This window comes from Pollicipes pollicipes, unplaced genomic scaffold (assembly GCF_011947565.3).
Source record: "Pollicipes pollicipes isolate AB1234 unplaced genomic scaffold, Ppol_2.1 Scaffold_7261;HRSCAF=8764_pilon_pilon_pilon, whole genome shotgun sequence".
Classification (NCBI taxonomy): domain Eukaryota; kingdom Metazoa; phylum Arthropoda; class Thecostraca; order Pollicipedomorpha; family Pollicipedidae; genus Pollicipes; species Pollicipes pollicipes.
The window spans coordinates 26,495,247-26,516,533 of record NW_023597054.1 but is presented as its reverse complement, the minus strand read 5'-3'; the positions used below and the strand labels follow the sequence as shown (position 1 = coordinate 26,516,533).

Here is a 21,287-nt window from a genome sequence, read left to right as displayed (position 1 = left end):
GCAGACTGCCAGAAATGCGTGTTAGAAAGTAGCCATATCAACACGGAGCTCGTCCCGGACGGCGGGCTTCCCACGACAGCTGTCAGCCCCTGCCGGAAACTGGGCTGGGGGGCGTGCGTCCTGTCGACTGGTATGTCCGCCCCCGGCAGGCTGCTCCCAGCCCCTCCCCATTCCATCGCAGCCCCGCTCCCAACCCGCTCCCGTTCTGTGCTCTCATCCCCGCTCCTATCCCACCTGTCGCCCACTTCCACTCCTCCCGAACCACTGCCGGCCCCGCCCACCCCCTCCCGAGCCGCTTCCAGCGCCGCTTCGCTGGGTCGTCCCGGCGCCGGACCTGGCGCGGCCGCGCCGGCTCTGCCGACAGTCGCGGCGCGGCGCGGCGCAGCGCGGCGGGGCGCCCGGCCCGGCGCGCCGCTGACGGCTCTATTACCCGCATGCCACGCGCAACGGGGGGCGCTGTTAATCTAACAACCATTAGTTTTTGCCGGCATCCCGGGATTGGATCTACACAAATGTTTACTTAGTCGGATGATAATTTATTTTGTATGCATTTACGAGGCGGGTCGGCGGCGGCGCGCAGCGCTGACGCTTCGGGACGGTCGGCAGTGACGCGGCGGCCGGCAGCGGCGCCGGCGCGGATGGCTGCCGAGCTGCTTCTGCGGTCGTCTCATAGGTGGCGCTGATGCGTATCGCCGCGATGTCGCCGCTCAATTAGCGGACGGCTGCAGGGCGCCGCCTGCACCCGGCTGGAGCGGCTGCAGGGCACCGCAGCCGCTTAGCTGGGGCGGCAACAGGACACCGTGGCTGCTGCTGCCGCTCAGCCGGGCAGCAGCAGGAGGTCGCTGCTACTGCGCTCGGTCGGAGCGGCTGGGGGCTGCAGGTCAGCAGTCGCTGCTGCCGCGTCAGCCGCCGGCCGCCGCTGACCTCGGCCGGCTCTAATAGCCGCCGCCGGCCGGCCGGGGCCCGTTCATCACGGCCAGCGATGCCATCGCGGCCGATCGGTCAGCGGCGGGCTGCGCGCCGGCCGCGTCGTTCTCACCGCATCTCAAGCAGCACCGGCCGCAGACCGATCGGGTCGTGTAGGCCGGTCTGCCGAACTTAGCCACCGCATACGTTTGGCCCCGGCCGCGGCCTGACAACCAATTAATGGCTCCCACTTTATCGCCGTATTAGCATGGACAAGACGGATGCAGCGAGCCCACGCTGCGTCCTCTTGGATACCACGTATGCAAACCGGCTGGCGGAGCGGCTGCGGACCCGGCTCACCAGCGGCCGGCCCGGGACCGGCGGGCTGCTCGACCTGCCGGGGCGACCAGACGCATCCCAGGCTCAGCCCGCGAGCATTGCTCGGCTGACCTCCGGCGGTCGGACCCTTCTCCGGGCCGAGGACGTCTCGGTGCACGCTTCGGGCGCTGGTGGAACACTTGGCATCCAGGACGGGGCGACGCGTCCGGGATGACCTTTTTCGTCCGGGGCGATGTTCGAGCTGACCTTTCAGCGTGCCCGGTGGAGCCCAGTTCTGTCCATTGCCACCATTCAGACCGGCGCGCGAGCCCGCAACCCTTTGACGGACGAGGCAGGCAGCCGAGCGCTCGCCCGTCCGTCCAGCGCTGGCGTTTAATGGAGATGATTGGCCGGGCGGCCGTCAGGCGGAATTCAGCCATTACTGCGTCGGGCGCGGCGCCCCGGGCGACACCGCCCTAACAACCCGTCAGTGTACATTGCTCCCGGTTACTGCTGGCGTTTACATGGCCCACTAACCGCCGGCTAGCGTCCGCTGTGCTCGCCCAGCGCCGGCCGAATACACGGCCGGGCGTGGTAGCCGCCGGCGGCCCGGTGTGGCCGGCCCCGTCTCGAATGCTCCTCGGCTGCGGCTGCTGGTGGGGCTGCGCTGCTGCTGCTGACGGCTGGGCTCGGCGGCTGGCTACCACGTTCTGCAACGCTCCACCTGCACTGCCCAGCGCACAGCGAGGCCCGCGCTGCGCGGCGTTTGGCGCGACTGCTGCGCGCGGCCGCTGTGCGCGGCGGCCTCGCTGCTGTGCGCAGCCGCCGTGCTGCGCGCGGCGACCCCGCTGCTGTGCGCAGCCGCCGTGCTGTGCGCGGCTGGTAACGCGAGGCCCGCCGGTGTCGGTCGTGCCATTAATCTGCACTCGTGACCGCTCCCCGGGCGGTTGGGTTACCGCAGCTCCATAAACGTCCGACGGGACGCGATCTGGAGGCGCGATTAGCCCCGCTGACCGGCCAGGAGACACTCGGCCGGGCCGGGACGCGGCCGGGAACTGCGGGACATTCGATCCCGGGACACTGACCTGGGACACTCGGAGATGGGAGGCGGCCGGTAATTGCGCAGTCGGTCGGGGTGCTCTGATGAGACGGACACCTTTGAGACATAAATTTGACATATACGTGGTGGCCATTGTCAGTGAAGTCGTACTGCATGGCATGGACAGCCACGTGCAAACAAACAGTGCGTCACAAAACTGCTTGCACACAGTATAGGGCCCCAGAACACAAGGGAAAATGTGCAGCGAGAGCCAGCGCAGAGCGTACGGGAGAGAGAGAGAGAGGAGAGAGCAGGCTGGTGGAACCGACGTTGTGTATCAAACGGGCATAGGTGATGAAGCGGTGCAAAAGAGGGAGGGGCAGGTGGTAGATACTTATCCATCTGCCAAACACCTATCACCAGACTCCGCCCCAAATCTACATACATTACCCCGGTAATGTCTTCATCAAGCGATCTTGCATACCAGTGCATGATGCAATTCCATTGAGATAGACCATTACCCCGCCCAGTGACGGGCTGTGGCGAGTCGACCTCCAACTCATGCAGCCCCCATAAAAGATCTTGCGCTTCTCTTCTCATTAACGCTGCTCTGCAGGCGTTAACCCTATTACGAGTGCAAACTCACTTGTTATGGCCATGCTAAAAAGTCCATTAAATGTAAATACAATGTAAATGTTCATAAATTGGCAATTACTTAACTGATTTAGAGTCGTTATATATTACACCGAGCAGTAACCGGTAATTATTGACCTGTAATAAGCGCCATCAGTGCCGTTGCGACAGCGCGTGAGCGAGAGAGCGAGCAGGAACGCCAGCGAGGACGACGGAGCGCGGAGCAGACCGCGAACGGGCAGCGCCGCCTCAGCGCGCAGCCAGGCAGCGCTGACTGGCTGCGTGCTGCCTCTGTCGGGGAGGCAGCGCGCAGCCGCGGCTCAGTATGCGGCGCGCAGCAGCGCGATAACGCCGCTCCGCACCGGCCGACGGTCACAATAAGCCGAGCCTCACTAATCAGTTTAGCATAATATGGCCGGGTAAAAAGCGGGTCGGCTGCCGCGGTGCGCGCCGGCAGGCCTGAGCCGAGCTGACAGTGGCGGCAGTTGGCTGCGCGCCGTTTTTGGCCGGCCGTCCCGCCGGGTCAGGCGCCGGTCGGGCGTGCGTCTTCATCGGCCGGCCGGACAGGTGGGCGAGCCGCAGCGGTGGCCGCCGGCGGACGCGCCGGCGCTGGGAAGCAGTGGTGCTGCCGGGCTTGGGGACGGGGGTCTGTCGGGGAGTCAGGTGGTGCTGCCAGGCTCGGGGACGGGGGTCCTGTCAGGGAGTCAGTGGTGCTGCCAGGCTCGGGGACGGGAGCCTGTCGGGGAGTCAGTGGTGCCGCCAGGCTCGGGAACGGGGGACTGTCGAGGAATCAGGGTGCTGCCGGGCTTGGGACGGAGGACTGTTGGGGAATCAGTGGTGCTGCCGGGCTCAAGGACGGGGACCTGTCGGGGAGATCAGTGGTGCTGCCAGGCTCGGGGACGGGGGCCTGTCGGGGAGTCAGTGGTGCTGCCGGGTTCGGGGACGGGGGACTATCGAGGAATCGGAGTGATGAGGGTCGTACCACGGGACAGGACTGCGGAAGCTGTTTGTGCTACGATTGGGCACCAGTTTTACCAGGGTTTACGAGAACCCACAAAGCCTGCTTCTGACACGGGCTACTGGCTTTGATTGAAATCCTGTTGTGTTGATGCTGTGAGTCACCTGTCATGACTGGGCGCACTTTCTGTGGATGTACTCAGCCTGTGATGTCCACACAGGGGTCCGGCGCCCGCTCGGGAGTCAGGCCGGACTTTTCCACGACTTTCGAGCCGCACGAGTTTCTCACGCCTCGTTTACCTTCCAGGACCGCACCTCCCCGAGTTTCTTTTTCAACCGTTCCGGAAGCCGAAGCGGATCCGGACGGCGTTCTCGCCGACGCAGCTTCTGAAGCTGGAGCACGCCTTCGAGAAGAACCATTATGTGGTGGGCCAAGAACGAAAGCAGCTGGCGCAGACGCTGAGCCTCTCTGAGACGCAGGTGAGCGACGATGAAACACTGTGACGCAAGTGAGCGATATTTAGACACTCTGTGACGCAGGTGAGCGATGTTGAGACACTCCGACAGGCAGATGTGCAATGCTAATCCATTCGAGGCATTGCTGAGCAGTGATAGCCCCCCTAGAAGCAGGTAAGAAGTGTGGAGTCTCCTTCAGCTGCAGGTAAACGGTATTTAGCCTCACCTGGGCATGCTCGGTCCTAACGACTGACGAGCTGAACCTCGTCTCGCCCAGATGTTGCTATTTCTCTTGAACTGCCAAGGAGAGCTGAACCCAGATTCATTTTTGCATCGCCTCTTGTAAGCATTCCAGTATATAATGATGCATCTTATCATAAGGCATGCATCCTTAGGTGCCCCTGTCCACGCGCTAGCGACGGGAGGCCTTTTGGCAACAATGACGCTTTTATGGAAACAACGTTTTCGCTACGGGAAAATGGTGAAATTTTCATGTTTGGAAGTTAGAGTATGCAAGTTAAACGGGCACGCCCCCCCCCCTCCCCCTCCTGTCCGCGTTTCTGCACCTCGCTGTCTATGTGGTCTTCGTAACCCTGAATAGAGATGATTGAGCGACCCATGCAACTGCATTCGCCCAGCTGAAAGCACAGCCAGCATTACATAATACCTTCCGTTTGCTGCATAACGGAGAGAACAGTGGAGCTGAACACATACACATACAAATACACATTCGTATCGCATCAGACAGATATAATTTTCACCTTTGGGGCAAAATTATGATGATGGAATATAAGCTAAAAGAACATCAAACGACCGATGTCTAATTTTTAACGCTGACCCTGAACTTTGGAAAATGTAACATTGATTCTCGGCCATTGCGTAGGATTGCCTGCCGCAGATATGTGCCAGGTTCGCAATGCATCTTCCCGGGAACCAGTTCCTGGTTCCTTGTTCCGGAACCGGGACGAAGCTGGGAACCAGCTGGTATTAGGCGGAGGGATTCAGCAGGAATCGGGATCCAGCCTCACAAAAGCCAAAGATCTAGCAAGAACCAGGATCCTACCTCATCTGACGTCAAGAGCTCCAGCAAGACCCCAGATCTAGCTTGACAATAGGTCAAAAGGCCCAGCAAGAACCAAGATCCAGTATGATGCCAAACCAAGAGAACCAGCAAAAACCAAAAGAGCCAGAAAGATCCATGATCCAGCCTGGCATTTTGTTGAAGGATTCAACAGAAACCAAGATCCAGCCTAACGTGATATCAAGAGACTCAGAAAGAACCAAAATCCAGCCACAGTCTGGAAAAAATAGAGGTTCAGCGGGAACCAAGATACAACTCAGGATCAAGCTGAGATCCAGCAAGAACGAGTCTTTGGTATGGGGTGGTGCCAAAGTATGCAGCAAGAGCCAGCATCTTGCCTGACACTCATGTTAGCCTTGTTTTCGAGGCTCAGCAAGGCGTTACTCAGAGACACATTCTTTTAATAAGCTTGGGAGACTAAGCAGTGAAAAGGGTTATTCCTACTTCCACTTTTTTCTTTAGACCTGGGGGGGGGGGGGGCGGTTGAGTTGACTTAACAATGTAAAAGTGCACCCCTGGTGTTCCTGAAAACTGATAAGAATGAATGGAACTAATGAACATTAACCATTTTAAAAATGGTCTAAATTTCAGTTGTATGATGCAGTCTTGTCACAATGAGACCCTGCAAACATCTGCCATACTTTGCCGAATGGAACATGGGTAATGTAGTCGTATGAATTTGATAATTGCATTGGTATGCGTGCATGCCATGTTGTATAGATGGCTCAAACATCTACTTTTGGCCCTTGTGACATGAACCTTCCTCTAAGGTTGTTAGTAAAATGTCCACAGGCGTAGAAATCTGCTGCTTCCGCCACAATATCTCCAAACTCAGTAAAATCAGTATTTCTTTGCTTCACATCGTGCCTGCCAACAATTCCTCTTTCACCGACGGCTGTCATGGAAGCTTCTTTCCATCCCAATGAGCCCTCCGCAACCGCGAACACAGGCGACCGCATGTTTCCACAACAGTATCTTAGCGACAAGACCAGAGAGTACCTGCCAGAACACAAAAATAACGGTGGTATCTGACCCCACTTCAACTGGTATTCCACCATCCGCTTTGTTGATATTCCTTTATTCCAGCGTAATAGAAACTGGTAGCTCTGAACCCAGCGCAAAACACGGACCTCGCTAGATGGCCTTGGGCATCGAGCGTTTTTCTAAGCACCATTTTGGAAACAACTAGTCTATAAATCATTATGTTACGAAAAACTACAATTGCATGTAAGCATGCAGAATCAAGTAATCTGGTCTGCAAGGGCAGTGAGCATACCGTTGTTATGCATTTTCCCGGAGGCCGTGTCGATTTGTAGACAATGGATGGAGGGCCGATCATCAGCTGACCGACCCGTACTGCTGACACTACCCTGTTTCTCTCAGCATCTGATTTGTGATCTATGTTCGGTCCATCTCATATCATTTCGTGTCATCACTTTGACATGAAAAGAATGGCACCATTCGATAGCAATTTACATGTCTGATAAGCAAAAAGGGCGTGAACACAGCATAGAGAGGTTATACAGTTATCCACGTTTTGTTGAGATCGGAAAGCAGGGACAATGGAAGGACACCCAATTTGGGCCCCGGTGATCCATATTTGTTGTCTCTTTTCAGTCAGCGCATAGTCAATATTTGCCTTATCTTGGAAGGGCCAATCTTGAATCTTTCAAAAATCAGGGGTCTCAGCCCTCTCTGCCGCCTACATCGGCCACAACCCTGTCAGATGGAAATACAAACGTTTTTACAAGAAAAAAAAACTATTGTAACTCTGGAAGCTGCAGTCCTGACAACATTCTTTGGGAGGGGGGGGGGGGGCATTGATGAATGGATAATTGAAATTTTAAGAATACTTCTTTTGCCTTGAAATCGAGTCTGGTATTGCAAGATTCTAGTGTGGTTGATTGGTGCACCAACCATAATAGACCCCTTCTATTCTGCAATGATGAGCACATGGTTTCAGTTGTCGGGTACCCATCAGTAAATGTTAGGCAATGAACTCCTACCAACAGTAAAGCTATATTAGCTGTAGTGATGGTACCAGGACATGCTGATTTGTTTGACTTGTCTGTGGTGTGTGACATTTAATTGCTTTTATAGCAAATTTGTGCATCATCCAGTCAGTTTCATCAGTTTCATGACAGTTTCATGACAGTTTCATCTGTCAGACACTCAGTTCTAATCTGTAGGCAATACTCTTCAAATGACAGTCAAGTTTTATGGGTAGCAGTAGTGGTATGAGGACATGCTGCATGACTTACCTGTATGCGCGACTTTTATGTGGCGTGAAGGGAGAAATATATGGGCTTTCTGGTGTGACAGTTTCAGCTGTCGGACACCCGTTTCTAAGTTGTAAGCAAATAATCTACAATAAGCAGTTAAGCTTTGTCAGTTGCATTGGTTCTATCAGGGCACGCCGGTTGACTTGTCGGTGGCGTGCAACTTCTAATAAACGTGAAAACAAAAATATGTTGGCTGTCTTTTGCAGCTTGCATTACCTTGTGGCTGAGAGCCATGGGCCAGGGTCTTGTACCCACAAAAATTGGTGACAACCAGCATTCAAGGTCCCGTGTTTCCGAAAGATCCAATGGAAAAACAGGAACCGGGACCATGACCTGCTAAAGAGCCAGAGGGAACCAAGATCTAAGGCTTGGCTTTGTCGAAGGAACCAGTAGGAACCAGGATCTAGTATTTTGTGGAAAGGACTAGCGAAAACCAAGCCACAGGATCTTGGATTTCTCAAAACAACCAGCAAGAAGCAGGATCAAAACTTTTGTTGTGTCGAAGGAACCAGTGGGAACTAGGATCCAGGATTTTGCCTTATCAAAAGAGCCGGCAAGAGTCAAGATCCAGCATCTTGCTTTGTCAAAAAGACCAGCCGGAAATTTACCAGGCAATTGCTCGCCAAAGCACGCCTTCAAGACAGCACTCCCGCCACCCCCCGACTTCTTACAGCCTCCGCCCAGATAAATGGAACATGTATGTACCTGGCCATCCGGTCCGCCGTCCATGTTCGCGTTCTGCGGCCGTTTTTCTGGCGCGCAGGGATGCGGCTGCGTTGGGGCCGTGGCATTTCAAAGGCCCGCTGATGCGCGGCTCCGGAGAGGTGTATGGTACGATGATGCATTGACTCTTCAAACCGGTGACGTTTACGACAGCGACAAAGGGAACGACACATGGCTCGATTAGGCAGGGAATATATGTAATCAAGCATCTGAATCCACGACTGCTTTTTGCTGCCGACCCGGGTCTGTCGTTTAAAATTCCGTGTCTGACATGCCTATCGTGTTCGGTTATGACCTTTTTTGCAGCAATGTGTGCAATTAGGAAAGTATGCTGGGCAGTCTCCCGAGTGTTCTCCGCACTACCTGTATGCTTTAGATGGTAGGATCCACCACGTTGTTTCTCGTCTCTTCATACCGCGCGTGCGCACGCTGCACCTCTCTGTGGCTGGATCTCCCAGTGGCTGCGGCGTCCCAAAGGGAGGAGTCGAGCTCCACTGTCCACCGCCACGACATCGCAGACGGTTGTTCCGCTGATAGGTGTAACCCCAAGAGCCAGTAGTGGAACACCCTGGTCACCTTCAGGGAACGTATGGATATGTGTCAATCACTTCTCATACATGTCATGTGTACACAACGCATCCAAAAGCGTGCACTGGCCGCCTGGCTCCGCATGTGTCAGGGATCCGTCCAAACGCACGCCCTGAACTGCCGGCAACCATTTGTCAGGCCGACAGAGCGCACGCAAGATGGCGGCCCGCGTTATTGAAACATCACCCGCCGGCTGCATGCTGTCGGTCTGATTGGCTAAATTGTGACAGAGCCGGCGGGGCAGGTGGTCGGCGGCGCGTGGGGCTTTCGGCCCTGGCGCCCGCGACGTCGGCCGGCCAGATAACCGGATCACCAGTGCTGTTAGTGCACGAGCCTTCTGGCAGTTACGACGCGGTAATAGTGCATAAGCCTTTCATTTCATACGCATTTCTGGGATGGCCATTTTTCAGAGCTACATTCCTAAAACATTTTGTGTTTTATCATCATCTCATTCCTTTGCCTGACACCTTTCTCCCTCCGTATATTTAGTATTCATTGTGTAGATGATAACGGTTATTCGTAAATGCTATTTGTCTGATAACTGATATAGTCTAACCCTTCAAGTTTTTCCGTTCTCCTCTAATTTTTCCCAGTCGCCTTCATTATTTTTTTACAACAGCGTTTAAAAGCCGTAAAGTTCATCACGATTTCTCTCCGTGTGATTTTGTCTGTGCCCCCCCCCCCCCCTCCTCCACCTTCAACATTTTATCGTACTGCATGTTACCCCTGCTGTTTACCTTCCTACCTTTGCTCTACTTTGGGAGAACTTCATTTTTCCTCACCTCTCTGCCACATCGCTTGCCTTCAGTCGTGTTGCAGATCTCTGTCCAGCGGTTCTGTTGCCGTCAGGCAGTCGATAAATACTAATCTATGCTGGCATGCTATTCTTATCACCGTGCATAGACATGCCTTATTACCAGCTCGGTTACGAGCAATCTGAATGGCGCAGTGAAGCACGTTTGATAAAGGGAATGGGTGGCAATTAATTTCGATCATACACCGAAGCAATCTATAGCCGTCAACCTTTCACGGACGATTGCTGCAGGCGCTCAATTTTCCTATCACACACTAATGAAGGGCTGTTCACACCTGAATAATTCAGAACTCTAATCAAGTGATCGGATGCTAACGCACATGACGCTTTTGTTGCTACAAACTAAGTAAACTAAGTACTAACTGTACTAACTGTACTAAGTACTAACTGCAAACTAAGTAAGCGATGGCGATTCATCTCACCGCGTTGAGACCGCGTCGCTTCGTGGTTACTTGCCCCCCTTGGGACGCCGTGATCTGTGCACGTACCAATACTAACCAGATGTATGTGTCGTGTACGAAAATTTGCTGGCGTATTATCCGGCCGTTCGACGAAACTGACCTTTCATTAATTGCTGAGTTGTTTAACGATACATTGCCCTGATCTGGCTGCTTCGCGTCCGCTTTCTCGCGCCAGCCAACGCGGGGGCACTGAAACACTAAGTCGGATGTCAGGCTCTAAACCGCAATATGACGTAAAGGATCGCGGGCGACCGCTGTAACCAGCTGGTCTACGTTATTCCCGATCGCAGTAACCAGCTGCTCTACGTCATCCCTGACCGCAGCAACCAGCTGTTCTACGTCATTCCCGACCGCTGTACCCAGCTTCTCTATGCCATCCTCGACCGCAGTAACTAGCTGCTCTACGTCATCCTTGACCGCTCTACCTAGCTCCTCCACGTCATCCCCGACTTTTCGCGTCTTGAGCCCGCACCACGAGCCCTCTGGCGACGCGTGCATTCAGGCGTGCCGCCCACAGCCTGCCCGCTGCGTCCGGGCGCCGCCGGCCGGCCGGCTGCGGCGGCCGCGGCACGCACCACGGCGTTCTCGGATGCGGCGACCGATCGGCTGGCCCGAGAGTCACCACTCCGGCCGCCGCTGATTCAGATGATTGTCTCCGGTGCGTCGTTTTTGTCCATTGTGTTGTCCGCCCGCGCCGCGTTTATCAATGTCGGACGCCAGTTGTCCCATCAGCATTGGCCGCGCGTTATTCACAGGAGCTGCGGCGGCTCGGCCGCCTGCACCGCGCTTGCGGCTGCCCTCGCCGTCTGATGTCCGGTCTGACACTGAAGTGAGACCGTCTGGTGTCCAGTCTGACGCTGAAGTGTGACCGTCTGATGTCCAGGCTGACGTTGAATTGTGGTCGCCTGGTGTCCGGTCTGGCGCTGGACTGCAGCCGTCTGGTGTCCAGGCTGACGCTAAACTGTGACCGTCTGGTGTCCGGTCTGATACTGAAGTGAGACCGTATGGTGTCCAGTCTGACGCTGAAGTGTGACCGTCTGATGTCCGGGCTGACGTTGAACTGTGGTCGCCTGGTGTCCGGTCTGGCGCTGGACTGCAGTCGTCTGGTGTCCAGGCTGACGCTGAACTGTGACCGTTTGGTGTCCAGGCTGACGCTGAAGTGTGACCGTCTGGTGTCCAGGCTGACGCTGAAGTGTGACTGTCTGGTGTCCGGTCTGACACTAAAGTATGACCGTCTGGTGTCCGGTCTGACACTGAAGTATGACCGTCTGGTGTCCGGTCTGACGCTGAAGTGTGACCGTCTGTTGTCCAGTCTGACGCTGAGGTGAGACCGTCTTGTGTCCAGGCTGACGCTGAAGTGTGACCGTCTGGTGTCCGTTCTGACGCTGAAGAGCGGCTGTCTGATGTCCGGTCTGACTCTGAAGAGCGGCCGTCTGATGTCCGGTCTGACGCTGAAGTGAGACCGTCTTGTGTCCAGGCTGACGCTGAAGTGAGACCGTCTTGTGTCCGGTCTGGCCGTCAGGCTGACGTCCCTGTGGTCGTCTCTTTCGAAGCTTATCTCCCATATTGGCCAACGTTCCGGTCACCGTTGGATTGTGTTGTCTGGTGTACCGGACAGACAGACCAGATGCGCACCGTCTAACGATCCCCTGACCGTCTGGTGCGCAGCCTTGCGTTCCTAAACGCTACCGCAAAGTTTGGATTGGATGTTCCACATTTTGAAGGTATTGAAGCAAGCTTCAGCTATTATAAAATAAGATCACTTGTCGCTGTTGGCATACTTTTAAGTGCAGAAGACTGCTAAAGAGAACCAAATTTCACTATTAAGTAGGTATGCTGCTCAATTCGTCATCCCTTGATTGCGTCATGGAGCGTTTGTATGGCGCCGGAGGGGATGCCAAACTGGCCGTGCAAAATTGCCACCGTAACCGTTCCGCAGCGGACGGGCTGACTCATCTGAAGTGCTTCAACTTCTCGAGAGCTGTTGTGCTATCTGTGCGTTGTTGGCAGAACCCTAATATCATCATGTGTGCGTGTTTTTGGCCTTTCTCGTGGTGTTCTAACATGTCAGTCGGCAATTTTAGTTGTTTAATATTGTTCACACGCTCTATTGAAGGTAATGCTTCACATTTATATGGGATTTTGAGCTGAAATATTCATCTTGAATATCATCCGCTGCAGTTCACAGCACTGTCCTTCTTAAGATCTAAACATTTTTAGTTCCTGAGCCACACGCCCGCGAAGATGTGCAGACTATTTCAAAGTCAGCCAGGCATCCATGACGCCATAATAACGTGATTCAAATCCTGCCATTCCATTGGCCATGCTGCGATCGAGGTCATGAGAGCCACAATTGAATATAAGATGATTGCAACTGTCTTATTGTGGAACATTCCCTTAAGCTGCCGCTCGCTGATTCGGAGGAGCAGCACCAGCGGTCCGACCGGGCCGCCGGGTCTGCCCTGCACCCGGGCTCGGCCCTCGGCAGCCAGGGGGCCGACTGCCGGAGAAACGAGGCTATTTGACCGGATGCACGATCTGGACGATCATTCCCATCACCTCACCTCGTGTCTGATGACGGCGACATTGGAATAGGCTTCCGAACAACCGATCCTACGTGATCACCCGTAATATTTTCGTGGTGTCAGGAGAATGACTACCTGTGTCCTCTTAGTTTGCCCATGTCTGCTGCAGACTCCAGCTGTGTTTGTGTAGGCCCGCGCTGGACGAAAGGTGGGCAAGAGAGCGGGGGGGGGGGGGGGATGTGGAAACCGTGAAACCGCGTGAAGAGCAAGTTGATGATGACTCGTTGCACGCTGTTTTGTACTGCACGTGTACACGAACCGGGCGGAGGCCGACACGGTAGGCCGCCTGCCGCTGCGATATTCGTTGCCGTGATACAGATCCAGCGCAGTGAGGAGTTACGTTCGCTCCCGGCACGGCCGGGGTTCGGGTCCGAAGCGCCCAGCGACGCCGCGTCGTGCCCCACCGCCCGCGGGGTCACCGTGCAGTGACGGACCGGACCGGAGAAGTCGCCATGGCGTCGCTCTTCCTCCCCCCCCCCCCCCCCCATCTCTCCGCCGCGTCCTCTGTCGGGGCGGACGGGGTCACGCCCGCCCTGGCTCGGCTGCAGTGGCGGCGGCGCGGCGGGTGGTCGTTCCCGGCACTGACAGTTGTCGCGCTGGTCACGGCTTCATCACTGCACGCGCCGCCGGGCCGCCACGCCTGCCGTGCCGGTCAGGAGCCGCTCGAGTCACAGCAAGAGTCACGGGTGCGTTGAGGCTGTCAATCAAAGGGCGTGAAGCTGCCCACGGGTTGGGCGAGACAAACGACAAGGCGCTTTCACGAGGGATGGTGAAGGCGCGCCATCCAATTTGGGAAAGTTCTGGAGTCAGTTCGACGTCCGTGTAAATGTGGGCGTGGGAGAGGGGTGCGTCACTTCACCAATTGTGAAGGTCGTCTTCACCAATGGTGCTCCCATCACCAGGGAAGTATAACGCTGTCCAGCGATACCAGCAAGTTGGCGAAGTCCTCAGATAGTCTCCAGATAGCCTTCAGATAGTCACCAGATAACCCCCACATATCTCCATGGGTCGGATTTTTGCGATTCAGTTCACTTTCACGGCGCAACTCGATTCCTCACGAGGAATGTCGGAGTGGCCACACCTTACCGACGTCCCTGCTCCACATTGCAGGGTTAGGCGCAGCTCTCAGCTTCCGTTGTCAGATGTGCTTGCACCGCCAGCGGCCGGTCTGAGCGGCGGCCCGCCGTTGTCATGACGACTGACCGCGACAGCCATGCCTTATCACGATATCTGCGCCGACAGGAACGGACAGTGATGGCTCACATCTTTCCGTCTCAGTCACGAGCGGCGCAGAATTAATAATAGCGTCTTCTCGACCGATTCCATACGATACGGCACCATTTGCTGCAGCTGCGGCGTCGGCGCAAAGGTCCGGTCAAGACTGCCACAATGGGGCCGGTAATTGTTTGGAACACTGATGCCAATTACGGTGTGCCCGGTAAAGCCAGTCTACGGCCGATGATTTTTTGGAGGAAACACTGCACCGGATGCTATCTGCTGGGGAGGGTAATTAACAATCCATTATCAGCACAGACAGCATACAATCGTCTCTTATAAACACTCGATTTGATGCATTAATAAACAGCTCCACTAGAATTAGCAGCTCCGGCAGTAAACAAAATTAACCTCTTACCGACTAAGTGGCTCAATTACAGCAGTTTATGTGCACGTGTTTTTGCGAGACACACAGGAACGTTCCAGCAGCCGTCCTCGTACAAAGAGTTTCCGTCGGCGTTCTGAAATGTACAGCCGCTGGCAAGGATGGCCAGCATTTAGCTATGAAAAGCGAATGCAGATGTCCGAAATTGTAATTACGATAGGTTACGTTACGTTGCGATTGCGTGATTACGTTGCATTACGTATCATGCTTCTCATGTTTCGTATTGTAAGAGATGCGCAATGCTGCCAAATGTTTCAACTCTGGATGGGCCTACGTGACGTTTGGATGTCCTCAGCTCGTAAGGCAAATTATTTCAACTGAAGCACCATTGGCCCCAAACTGCTTTTGTCTTCTTGCTTGCCTTCCGTCCATTTTTCTCCACCAGTTTTCGTTTCTCCATCATATATCATCTCTTCTTGTGCGTGTTGTGTACACTTCCAAGTACCCCCGTCCATGCTACCTTTGTCTGGACCTGTTGTTGTCCCTCCTTGCTTCCGTGCCTTCAAGCTTCGTTGTTGCCTGGTACCATTCAGATTTTGATATTTCCTGCCCTTTTGCCGTCTTCAGAACACACTCTTTTTAACTACAGACACACGTTCTTAACACCTTAACGCCCTCAGAAGAGTTTGGAACAGCTTGTCGCCGCGCTGACACCGCGTCCGGCCTGACAAACCGTCCAGACCCAAGAACAGCACCTCGCAGCCGGCCGCGCCATCGCTTCTCGCGCTTTGTCGTGCCTGTTCCACTTGGCACGCGCATTCATTCGGTTTAGCGCGGCTGCACGCGGCGTGCAGCGGCGCCCCGGCCGCTCCGCGGCCGTGTTTGTCATTTATCTGCGGATTATCCGGTGCCGCACGGCCACCTCCTGCTCTTCACGGCATTCGTGTCAAACCGCGATGAAGACGCCGAGCTCGCCCATGCCGTTTACCTTTATCGTAAAATCCGCACCGCTTTGTCCAGCACCAATTTGAATTCTGGCCATACAGCCTTATTTCATTCCGTGTAAGTAGCGACGAAATTTAACTACGTCGTAAAAGTTATTAATTGTTGATTAATTCTATTATTCATTTTCACAGTCGTCCTGCGATGGCGCATGCATTAATGCGCCGTTAAGGCGGGCTGCCAGCCTCCTGAGTGCGGCTCTTAACTGCCGGCCCCGGCGCCTTAATGGCCGCGCGGAACGAACGGCGTCAGGGGTCGGCGGCGGCGCGCGCGGGTCTGCTCTCCGCGCCCCGATCCCGGGCCGTGCCGGCCCAGCTGCGGTCAGGGGTCGGCGGCGGTGCACGCGGGTCTGTTCTCCGCGCCCCGATCCCGGGCCGCGCCGGCCCAGCTGCGGCCAGGGGTCGGCGGCGGCGCGCGCGGGGTTGCTCTCCGAGTCCCGATCCCGGACCGCGCCGGCCCAGCTGCGGGGACTCGGCCGTCGGCGCCGCTCTGTTGTGGCGGGCGGGGCTCGCCGGTCGGACCGAGGCGTGCCTTCGCTACGCGCGACAGCTTGTTTGCTTATTTGCTGTCCGTTTAGTGACGATTTGCACGGATGTGACAATTAGCGTCTGGCTCACAGTCACCTGCAAAAGATAGGCGCGGATTAAGGCACACCACGGGGCGCTCGCCCACCTGGTGACTCGCCCGAATAGCTGAGTGAGATGCTGCAACGGGATATGGACGAGGACTGGTGATGTACGGCCCTGTGGCGACGCTGCGATGCTCGGTACAGGCGATCCGGAGAGGCTGGCACCGGAGTGCCCCTCTCCCCCCCCCCCCCCGCCGCCTCCGCTGGACGAGGAGGGAGGGCTGCGATGCTCTGTACAGGCGATCCGAAGAGGCTGGCACCGGAGTGCCCCTCTCCTCTCCCCCCCCCCCCCCCCCCACCCCGCGGCCTCCGCTAGACGAGGAGAGAGGGCTGCGACGTTCGGTGCAAGCGACCCGGGGAGGCTGGCGCGGGAGTATCACTGCACTAGCACCCTCCGACCCCGCTCTCCTCCTCGCTCCTCGGCCCCCTCTGGACGAGGAGCGAGGGCTGCGACGTTCGGTGCAAACGACCCGGAAAAGCTCGCGCCGGACTGCCGGCGCGCCTGAACCTTCGGACGCCCTCGGCCCCCGCTGGACGAGGAGAAGAGGGCTGCGACGCTCGGTACAGGCTGACGCCGGAATACCTGCGCGCCTGAACCTTCGGACGCCCTCGGCCCCCGCTGGACGAGGAGAAGAGGGCTGCGACGCTCGGTGCAGGCTGGCGCCGGAGTACCGGCGCGCCTGAACCTTCGGACGCCCTCGGCCCCCTCTGGATGAGGAGAAGAGGGCTGCGACGCTCGGTACAGGCTGGCGCCGGAGTAGTGGCGCGCCTGAACCTTCGGACGCCCTCGGCCCCTCTGGACGAGGAAGAAGCGGGGCGCGACCGCTCGGTACAAGGCTGTGGCGCCGGCTAAGCGGCGCGCCTGAACCTTCGGACGCCCTCGGCCCCCGCTGGGCGAGGAGAAGAGGGCTGCGACGCTCGGTGCAGGCTGGCGCCGGAGTACCGGTGCGCCTGGACCTTCGGACGCCCTCGGCCCCAGCTGGACAGTCTGCCAGCCGGTGGCATGCAGGCGCACCGACAGCTCTATTGGAGCACGCGTGGTCCAGCCGACGAAAAATCGCCCCGCTTCGTGCCGGTAATCGCCGAAAAACGCCTCCGCTCGCCCGATGTTTTAATTTGGCTGTACACCGGTTATTACCGATGGTTTCACTTAGAACCGGACGCCAACCCAGCTGACACGTGATTGACCTTCCTTACATCGAACTGACTGGTTTATATATATATATATATATATATATATATATATATATATATATATATATATATATATATTAGCCGGATAGCTACTCCAGGCTCGTTTCCGCAAAGTAAGTGGGGCACATGTGCGGGTCGGGTTTCTTTCTATGATGCTTAAGTACAAATGTTTTGGGAATATGTGCCTCTCGTCATTTAGTTTGGCTCATGTCGATATGTTTTATGTTTGGAGAGCTCCGGCTTAGCCGAAACGCTTCTTGCGATGAAATGTTTTGCAGTTGATGACCGTGAAAATGTCGAGACATTGGACCATTGAAGAACCCGATACACTAGCAACTGGATGTTGGTCTACGTCCACGTCCAAATATTCGATGCAACAAACGTAACGATCGGTTACTGCATGATGCTTCGCACCGGGCCCCGAGCTGCCGCGTTACGACTCGCGACCGAGCTGCCGCGTTACGACTCGCGACCGAGCTGCCGCGTTACGACTCGCGAGCGATCTAGCCCGACTGCGCTATCTCACCGTGCAGCTGTAACAGCTGCGCCAGCCGACGCGCGGCGGTGGTGGACGAGTGTCCACCGCCGTCCATGGCGGTCCACGCGCTGCGGTGGTGGACGAGTGTCCACTGCCGTCCATGGCGGTCCACGCGCGGCGGTGGGAGCGCAGTCATGGCAGGCGTCGCCTGCAGTGAGGTCCAGTCACCCGTGACGAGGAGATATCGAGCAGGCTCTGGTGTGACGGCACTCGTAGTCAGAGGGGAAGCGATTACCAGCCCCGGCCGCTGTCACGTGCACCGGGGGTGAGGGCGGGGGGTGGGGGTGAGGGGGATTTAACGTTACGCTGGAGAGCAGGGGCGAGACGGAGACGCATCTTACAGCGAGCTGAACTGCCGCTCGGCACCCGCGAGCGTTTTGATAAGCTCTCTTTCTTAGAGATTAATGACATGCCGTGGCCTAGTTACACTTAAGCCCGCATGATATGCCAGCGTCGCCTTTCAAACCAGTGACTTGATCACGATATAGGTCAGCCGACGCTGCTGCGGCCCCAAATGAGCAGACCCCTAGCGGTGGTCGAGTTACATATGACCCTCAATTTGGCTGCCAAGTGCTCAGACTTCCCCTCGGTGGGAGGCTGACTCTAACCGTCCTCTTGAAACGTGGACGATGTCAACCATGGGTGTAGCTTTCACGCATGAAAGGGAGCTCAGAGCCGCCAGCCCGCGTCTGTAAATCTTAAATGGGCCCGCAGCCAATGTGCTTAAACAAGGACGTAGAGGGTAATGCGCCTCCATTAGCTCACTTGGCTGGGCAGCATCTTCCCTGACACTAACTCAAATCGACATGCCCGCCATCTGGAGCACTTCATAACCCGGGCTGGATAACGTCACATGTCAATGACGACCGGTTGGGAGACTTAGGCTCAGCTCGGTGACCGGGCCAGTTGCGTAGCCAGGCTTTCACCCAGGAAGGATCCAAATCAGGTCACAAGGGGCTCTTCAGCAGCGGGGTCCCCATTTCGTATTTCTGAGGGCCCATTTTGAATTGGGAGGAGCTTTTTAGGCCCGGGATTCTATTTTGATGTTTCAGCTGTCACCGTTATATTTCAGAAAGCCTTCAGGGCTTTCAGACAATCAAAAAAGTTGGGGGAGGCCTCCACCACCTTTAGGTCAGCGGAGTCGTGGCACCAAAAGCTCTCGGTTGGCTGCGCTACTGAACCGGGCCGTCGAATACATAGACCCTCAGATGTGATTGGCATGACGTCAGACTGCTGGGGGGAAGCGGCTATCCCCTACATTTTGATTCCGATGCTACACCGATTATTTTGCCGAGATAGCTTCAGAATCAGATCATCTGCTGAGCGCGGCTGATTGCGAAGACTACGACCCCATCAGCCCAGTGAAGCAATGCCATTTCAGCGATCTGTCTTTGCCGGAGGATTTTTACTTGACATCTAACGCTTCGACGATCTTTTTCAGCCTCATTCGCGCGGACTCGCCATTTGGCCGTCACAAACGAGTCACAAAAGCCCGTATTCTGGGACGTGAACCCTCGTCTCCCGCGCATCCGTCGCGCACCGCGTCCGTGGAGCAGCTGTTCACGTGCCCCGGATGTAGGGGAGCCTGCCGCCGCCTCAGCGCTTGTGCGTTGTTGCTGGCCGGCCGGGGCCGCGGCTCGGTGCAGTCGGGGTGTAATTGCATATCCGGCGCGCCACTCACGACCTCCGAATCAATTTGAGCCCGCATTGTGCAGGCGGTCATTAGTTGAGCTACAGCAGAATGTGTATGATTAATGCGAGCCTGCGCGCCGCCAACACCGCGACACAATAGCCCCACCCCCACTGCAGTCCGTAGCCGTGCAATCACATTACCGGTCGGCAGTTGCAATCATGCAAATACGGCTGGCGTCTTTTTGTCACCGGTTGCGAACGGTGGCTGCGGTGCGGTGCGGTGGCGCGGCCGCTCCGCCTGCGTCGCAGCCCGGCCGGTGGGCCGTCGCGCGTCTCGTGCAGCGAAAAGTGGTATCTGAGTGTCGGTGGTAGGGCCGGCGCAAGCGGTTTTTGCATGCGACAGGCATGACCGACGTCCGTATAGCAACGACCGATCTCTGTTCGGCTCGTGTCCACGCCAGCTTTGTCTGATCTTGGACACCTTGCACGACACCCCGCAAATGCTAGCGATTCATTGTCCGTGATGGCAAGACGTGGGCGTGGTTTTATGGCCCGACCACGTGATTCGGTTTGCCTTTATAGCTCACAGTCATCACGCAAACAATGCTGAGCGGTGATTACCAGGTCCGTATTTTTGCTTTTGCCGTAGCATGAACGGTATCAACGTCATTTAAACTCGTTAGAAACGTACAGCATGCAAGGGAATCATGATATATTCCTCTGCTTGTGCTTGTGATGCGATACGGTACAGCTACAACCAGCCCAGGCAGCCCGAGAGACAGCTCACTTAAGCTAGAGTGCTTCCAAATGCATGACCATAATCTTGAGTAGAATGTTCTAGAGCCAAACGCAATGGATCTGTTGCTGCGTTGCACGAGTAGGCGTCGAATCGTCCAGAAAGGCGGCATTTTCCAGAACTTCGGCGCGTCTCGCCGGCTCTGGCCAGCCTTGGTCTTAACCTGCGAAAGCCCGGCGTGCCGCAATTATCCCGTTTACCGGACTAATTGCCCCAGGTGCGGCACCGCAAAGACGCTCCAGGTGCGGCTCCCTGCTTAGCGTGGCGCCCTGCACCTGTTGCTAAGCGTGGCCAATTTGCAGGATTCATGGTACTGCTTTTCCAATTACAGCAAACAATTATAAGAATGTCTTGGAAATAATCGCGCTTGGAAAACAGTGGAACGGGGTCATATTTTGCCAGCATTTACCATGAGATGGATACCGGGCATTGAGACCCTCAACCCGGCAAATACCTCCTTTGCTTAGGACAGGTCCAGTAGATAAGTTTAGCAGGTCAGAAAGCTGCGTTTCGTGTAGGTGATTTCTGAGTTAGACCAGCAACAACACTGCTACGGACACGATTGTTTCACGAGTAGTAAATATTATTTTTAGCTATCTGCACGAGCTAAATGGGCTGTCTCATGCGTTTACTATAAGTCTTGCCTTGCCTTGAGTTTATGTTTCACAATTAGCCCGACCATAAGCTGCTGCAACTTGTGTAACATCTGCTAGAGAGATTTCCTATATCCGGGCTGATCCCAGCTATGTTGTTAAACATTTGCAAAGTCATGCAATGTAAAGGATTTCACCCATGGGGTGATGAAACGGCCCATTATTTACGCATCTGACGACAGCAACGCTTTATGTCGCGTTGCGCTCAATTGCAAACCTTGGTTACGTTCCAAACCAGCCATGTGAGGACAGTTTACCTTAAAGATGCGCCAAGTTTTTGAAACATTCCTGATGTAAGGGTTTCCTCACTTGGGCATACTTTGATCGATAGGGCTGTACTACCTTATTTACTCCTTGTTCAACCTGATCTTCATTTTCAGCCAAGTTTTTACGGACAAGGC

The 21,287-nt window shown here is 55.7% G+C and overlaps 1 protein-coding gene across 1 annotated transcript in view; it reads left to right on the top strand.

Annotated features, from left to right (window-relative positions):
- Positions 1-21,287, top strand: part of LOC119111247 (homeotic protein empty spiracles) — a 55,464-nt gene that overhangs the window by 29,170 nt on the left and 5,007 nt on the right. The window contains exon 3 of the mRNA XM_037235068.1: positions 4,161-4,333. Within this exon, the coding sequence (XP_037090963.1) occupies positions 4,161-4,333 (173 nt within the window). The remainder of the gene's footprint in view (positions 1-4,160; positions 4,334-21,287) is intronic.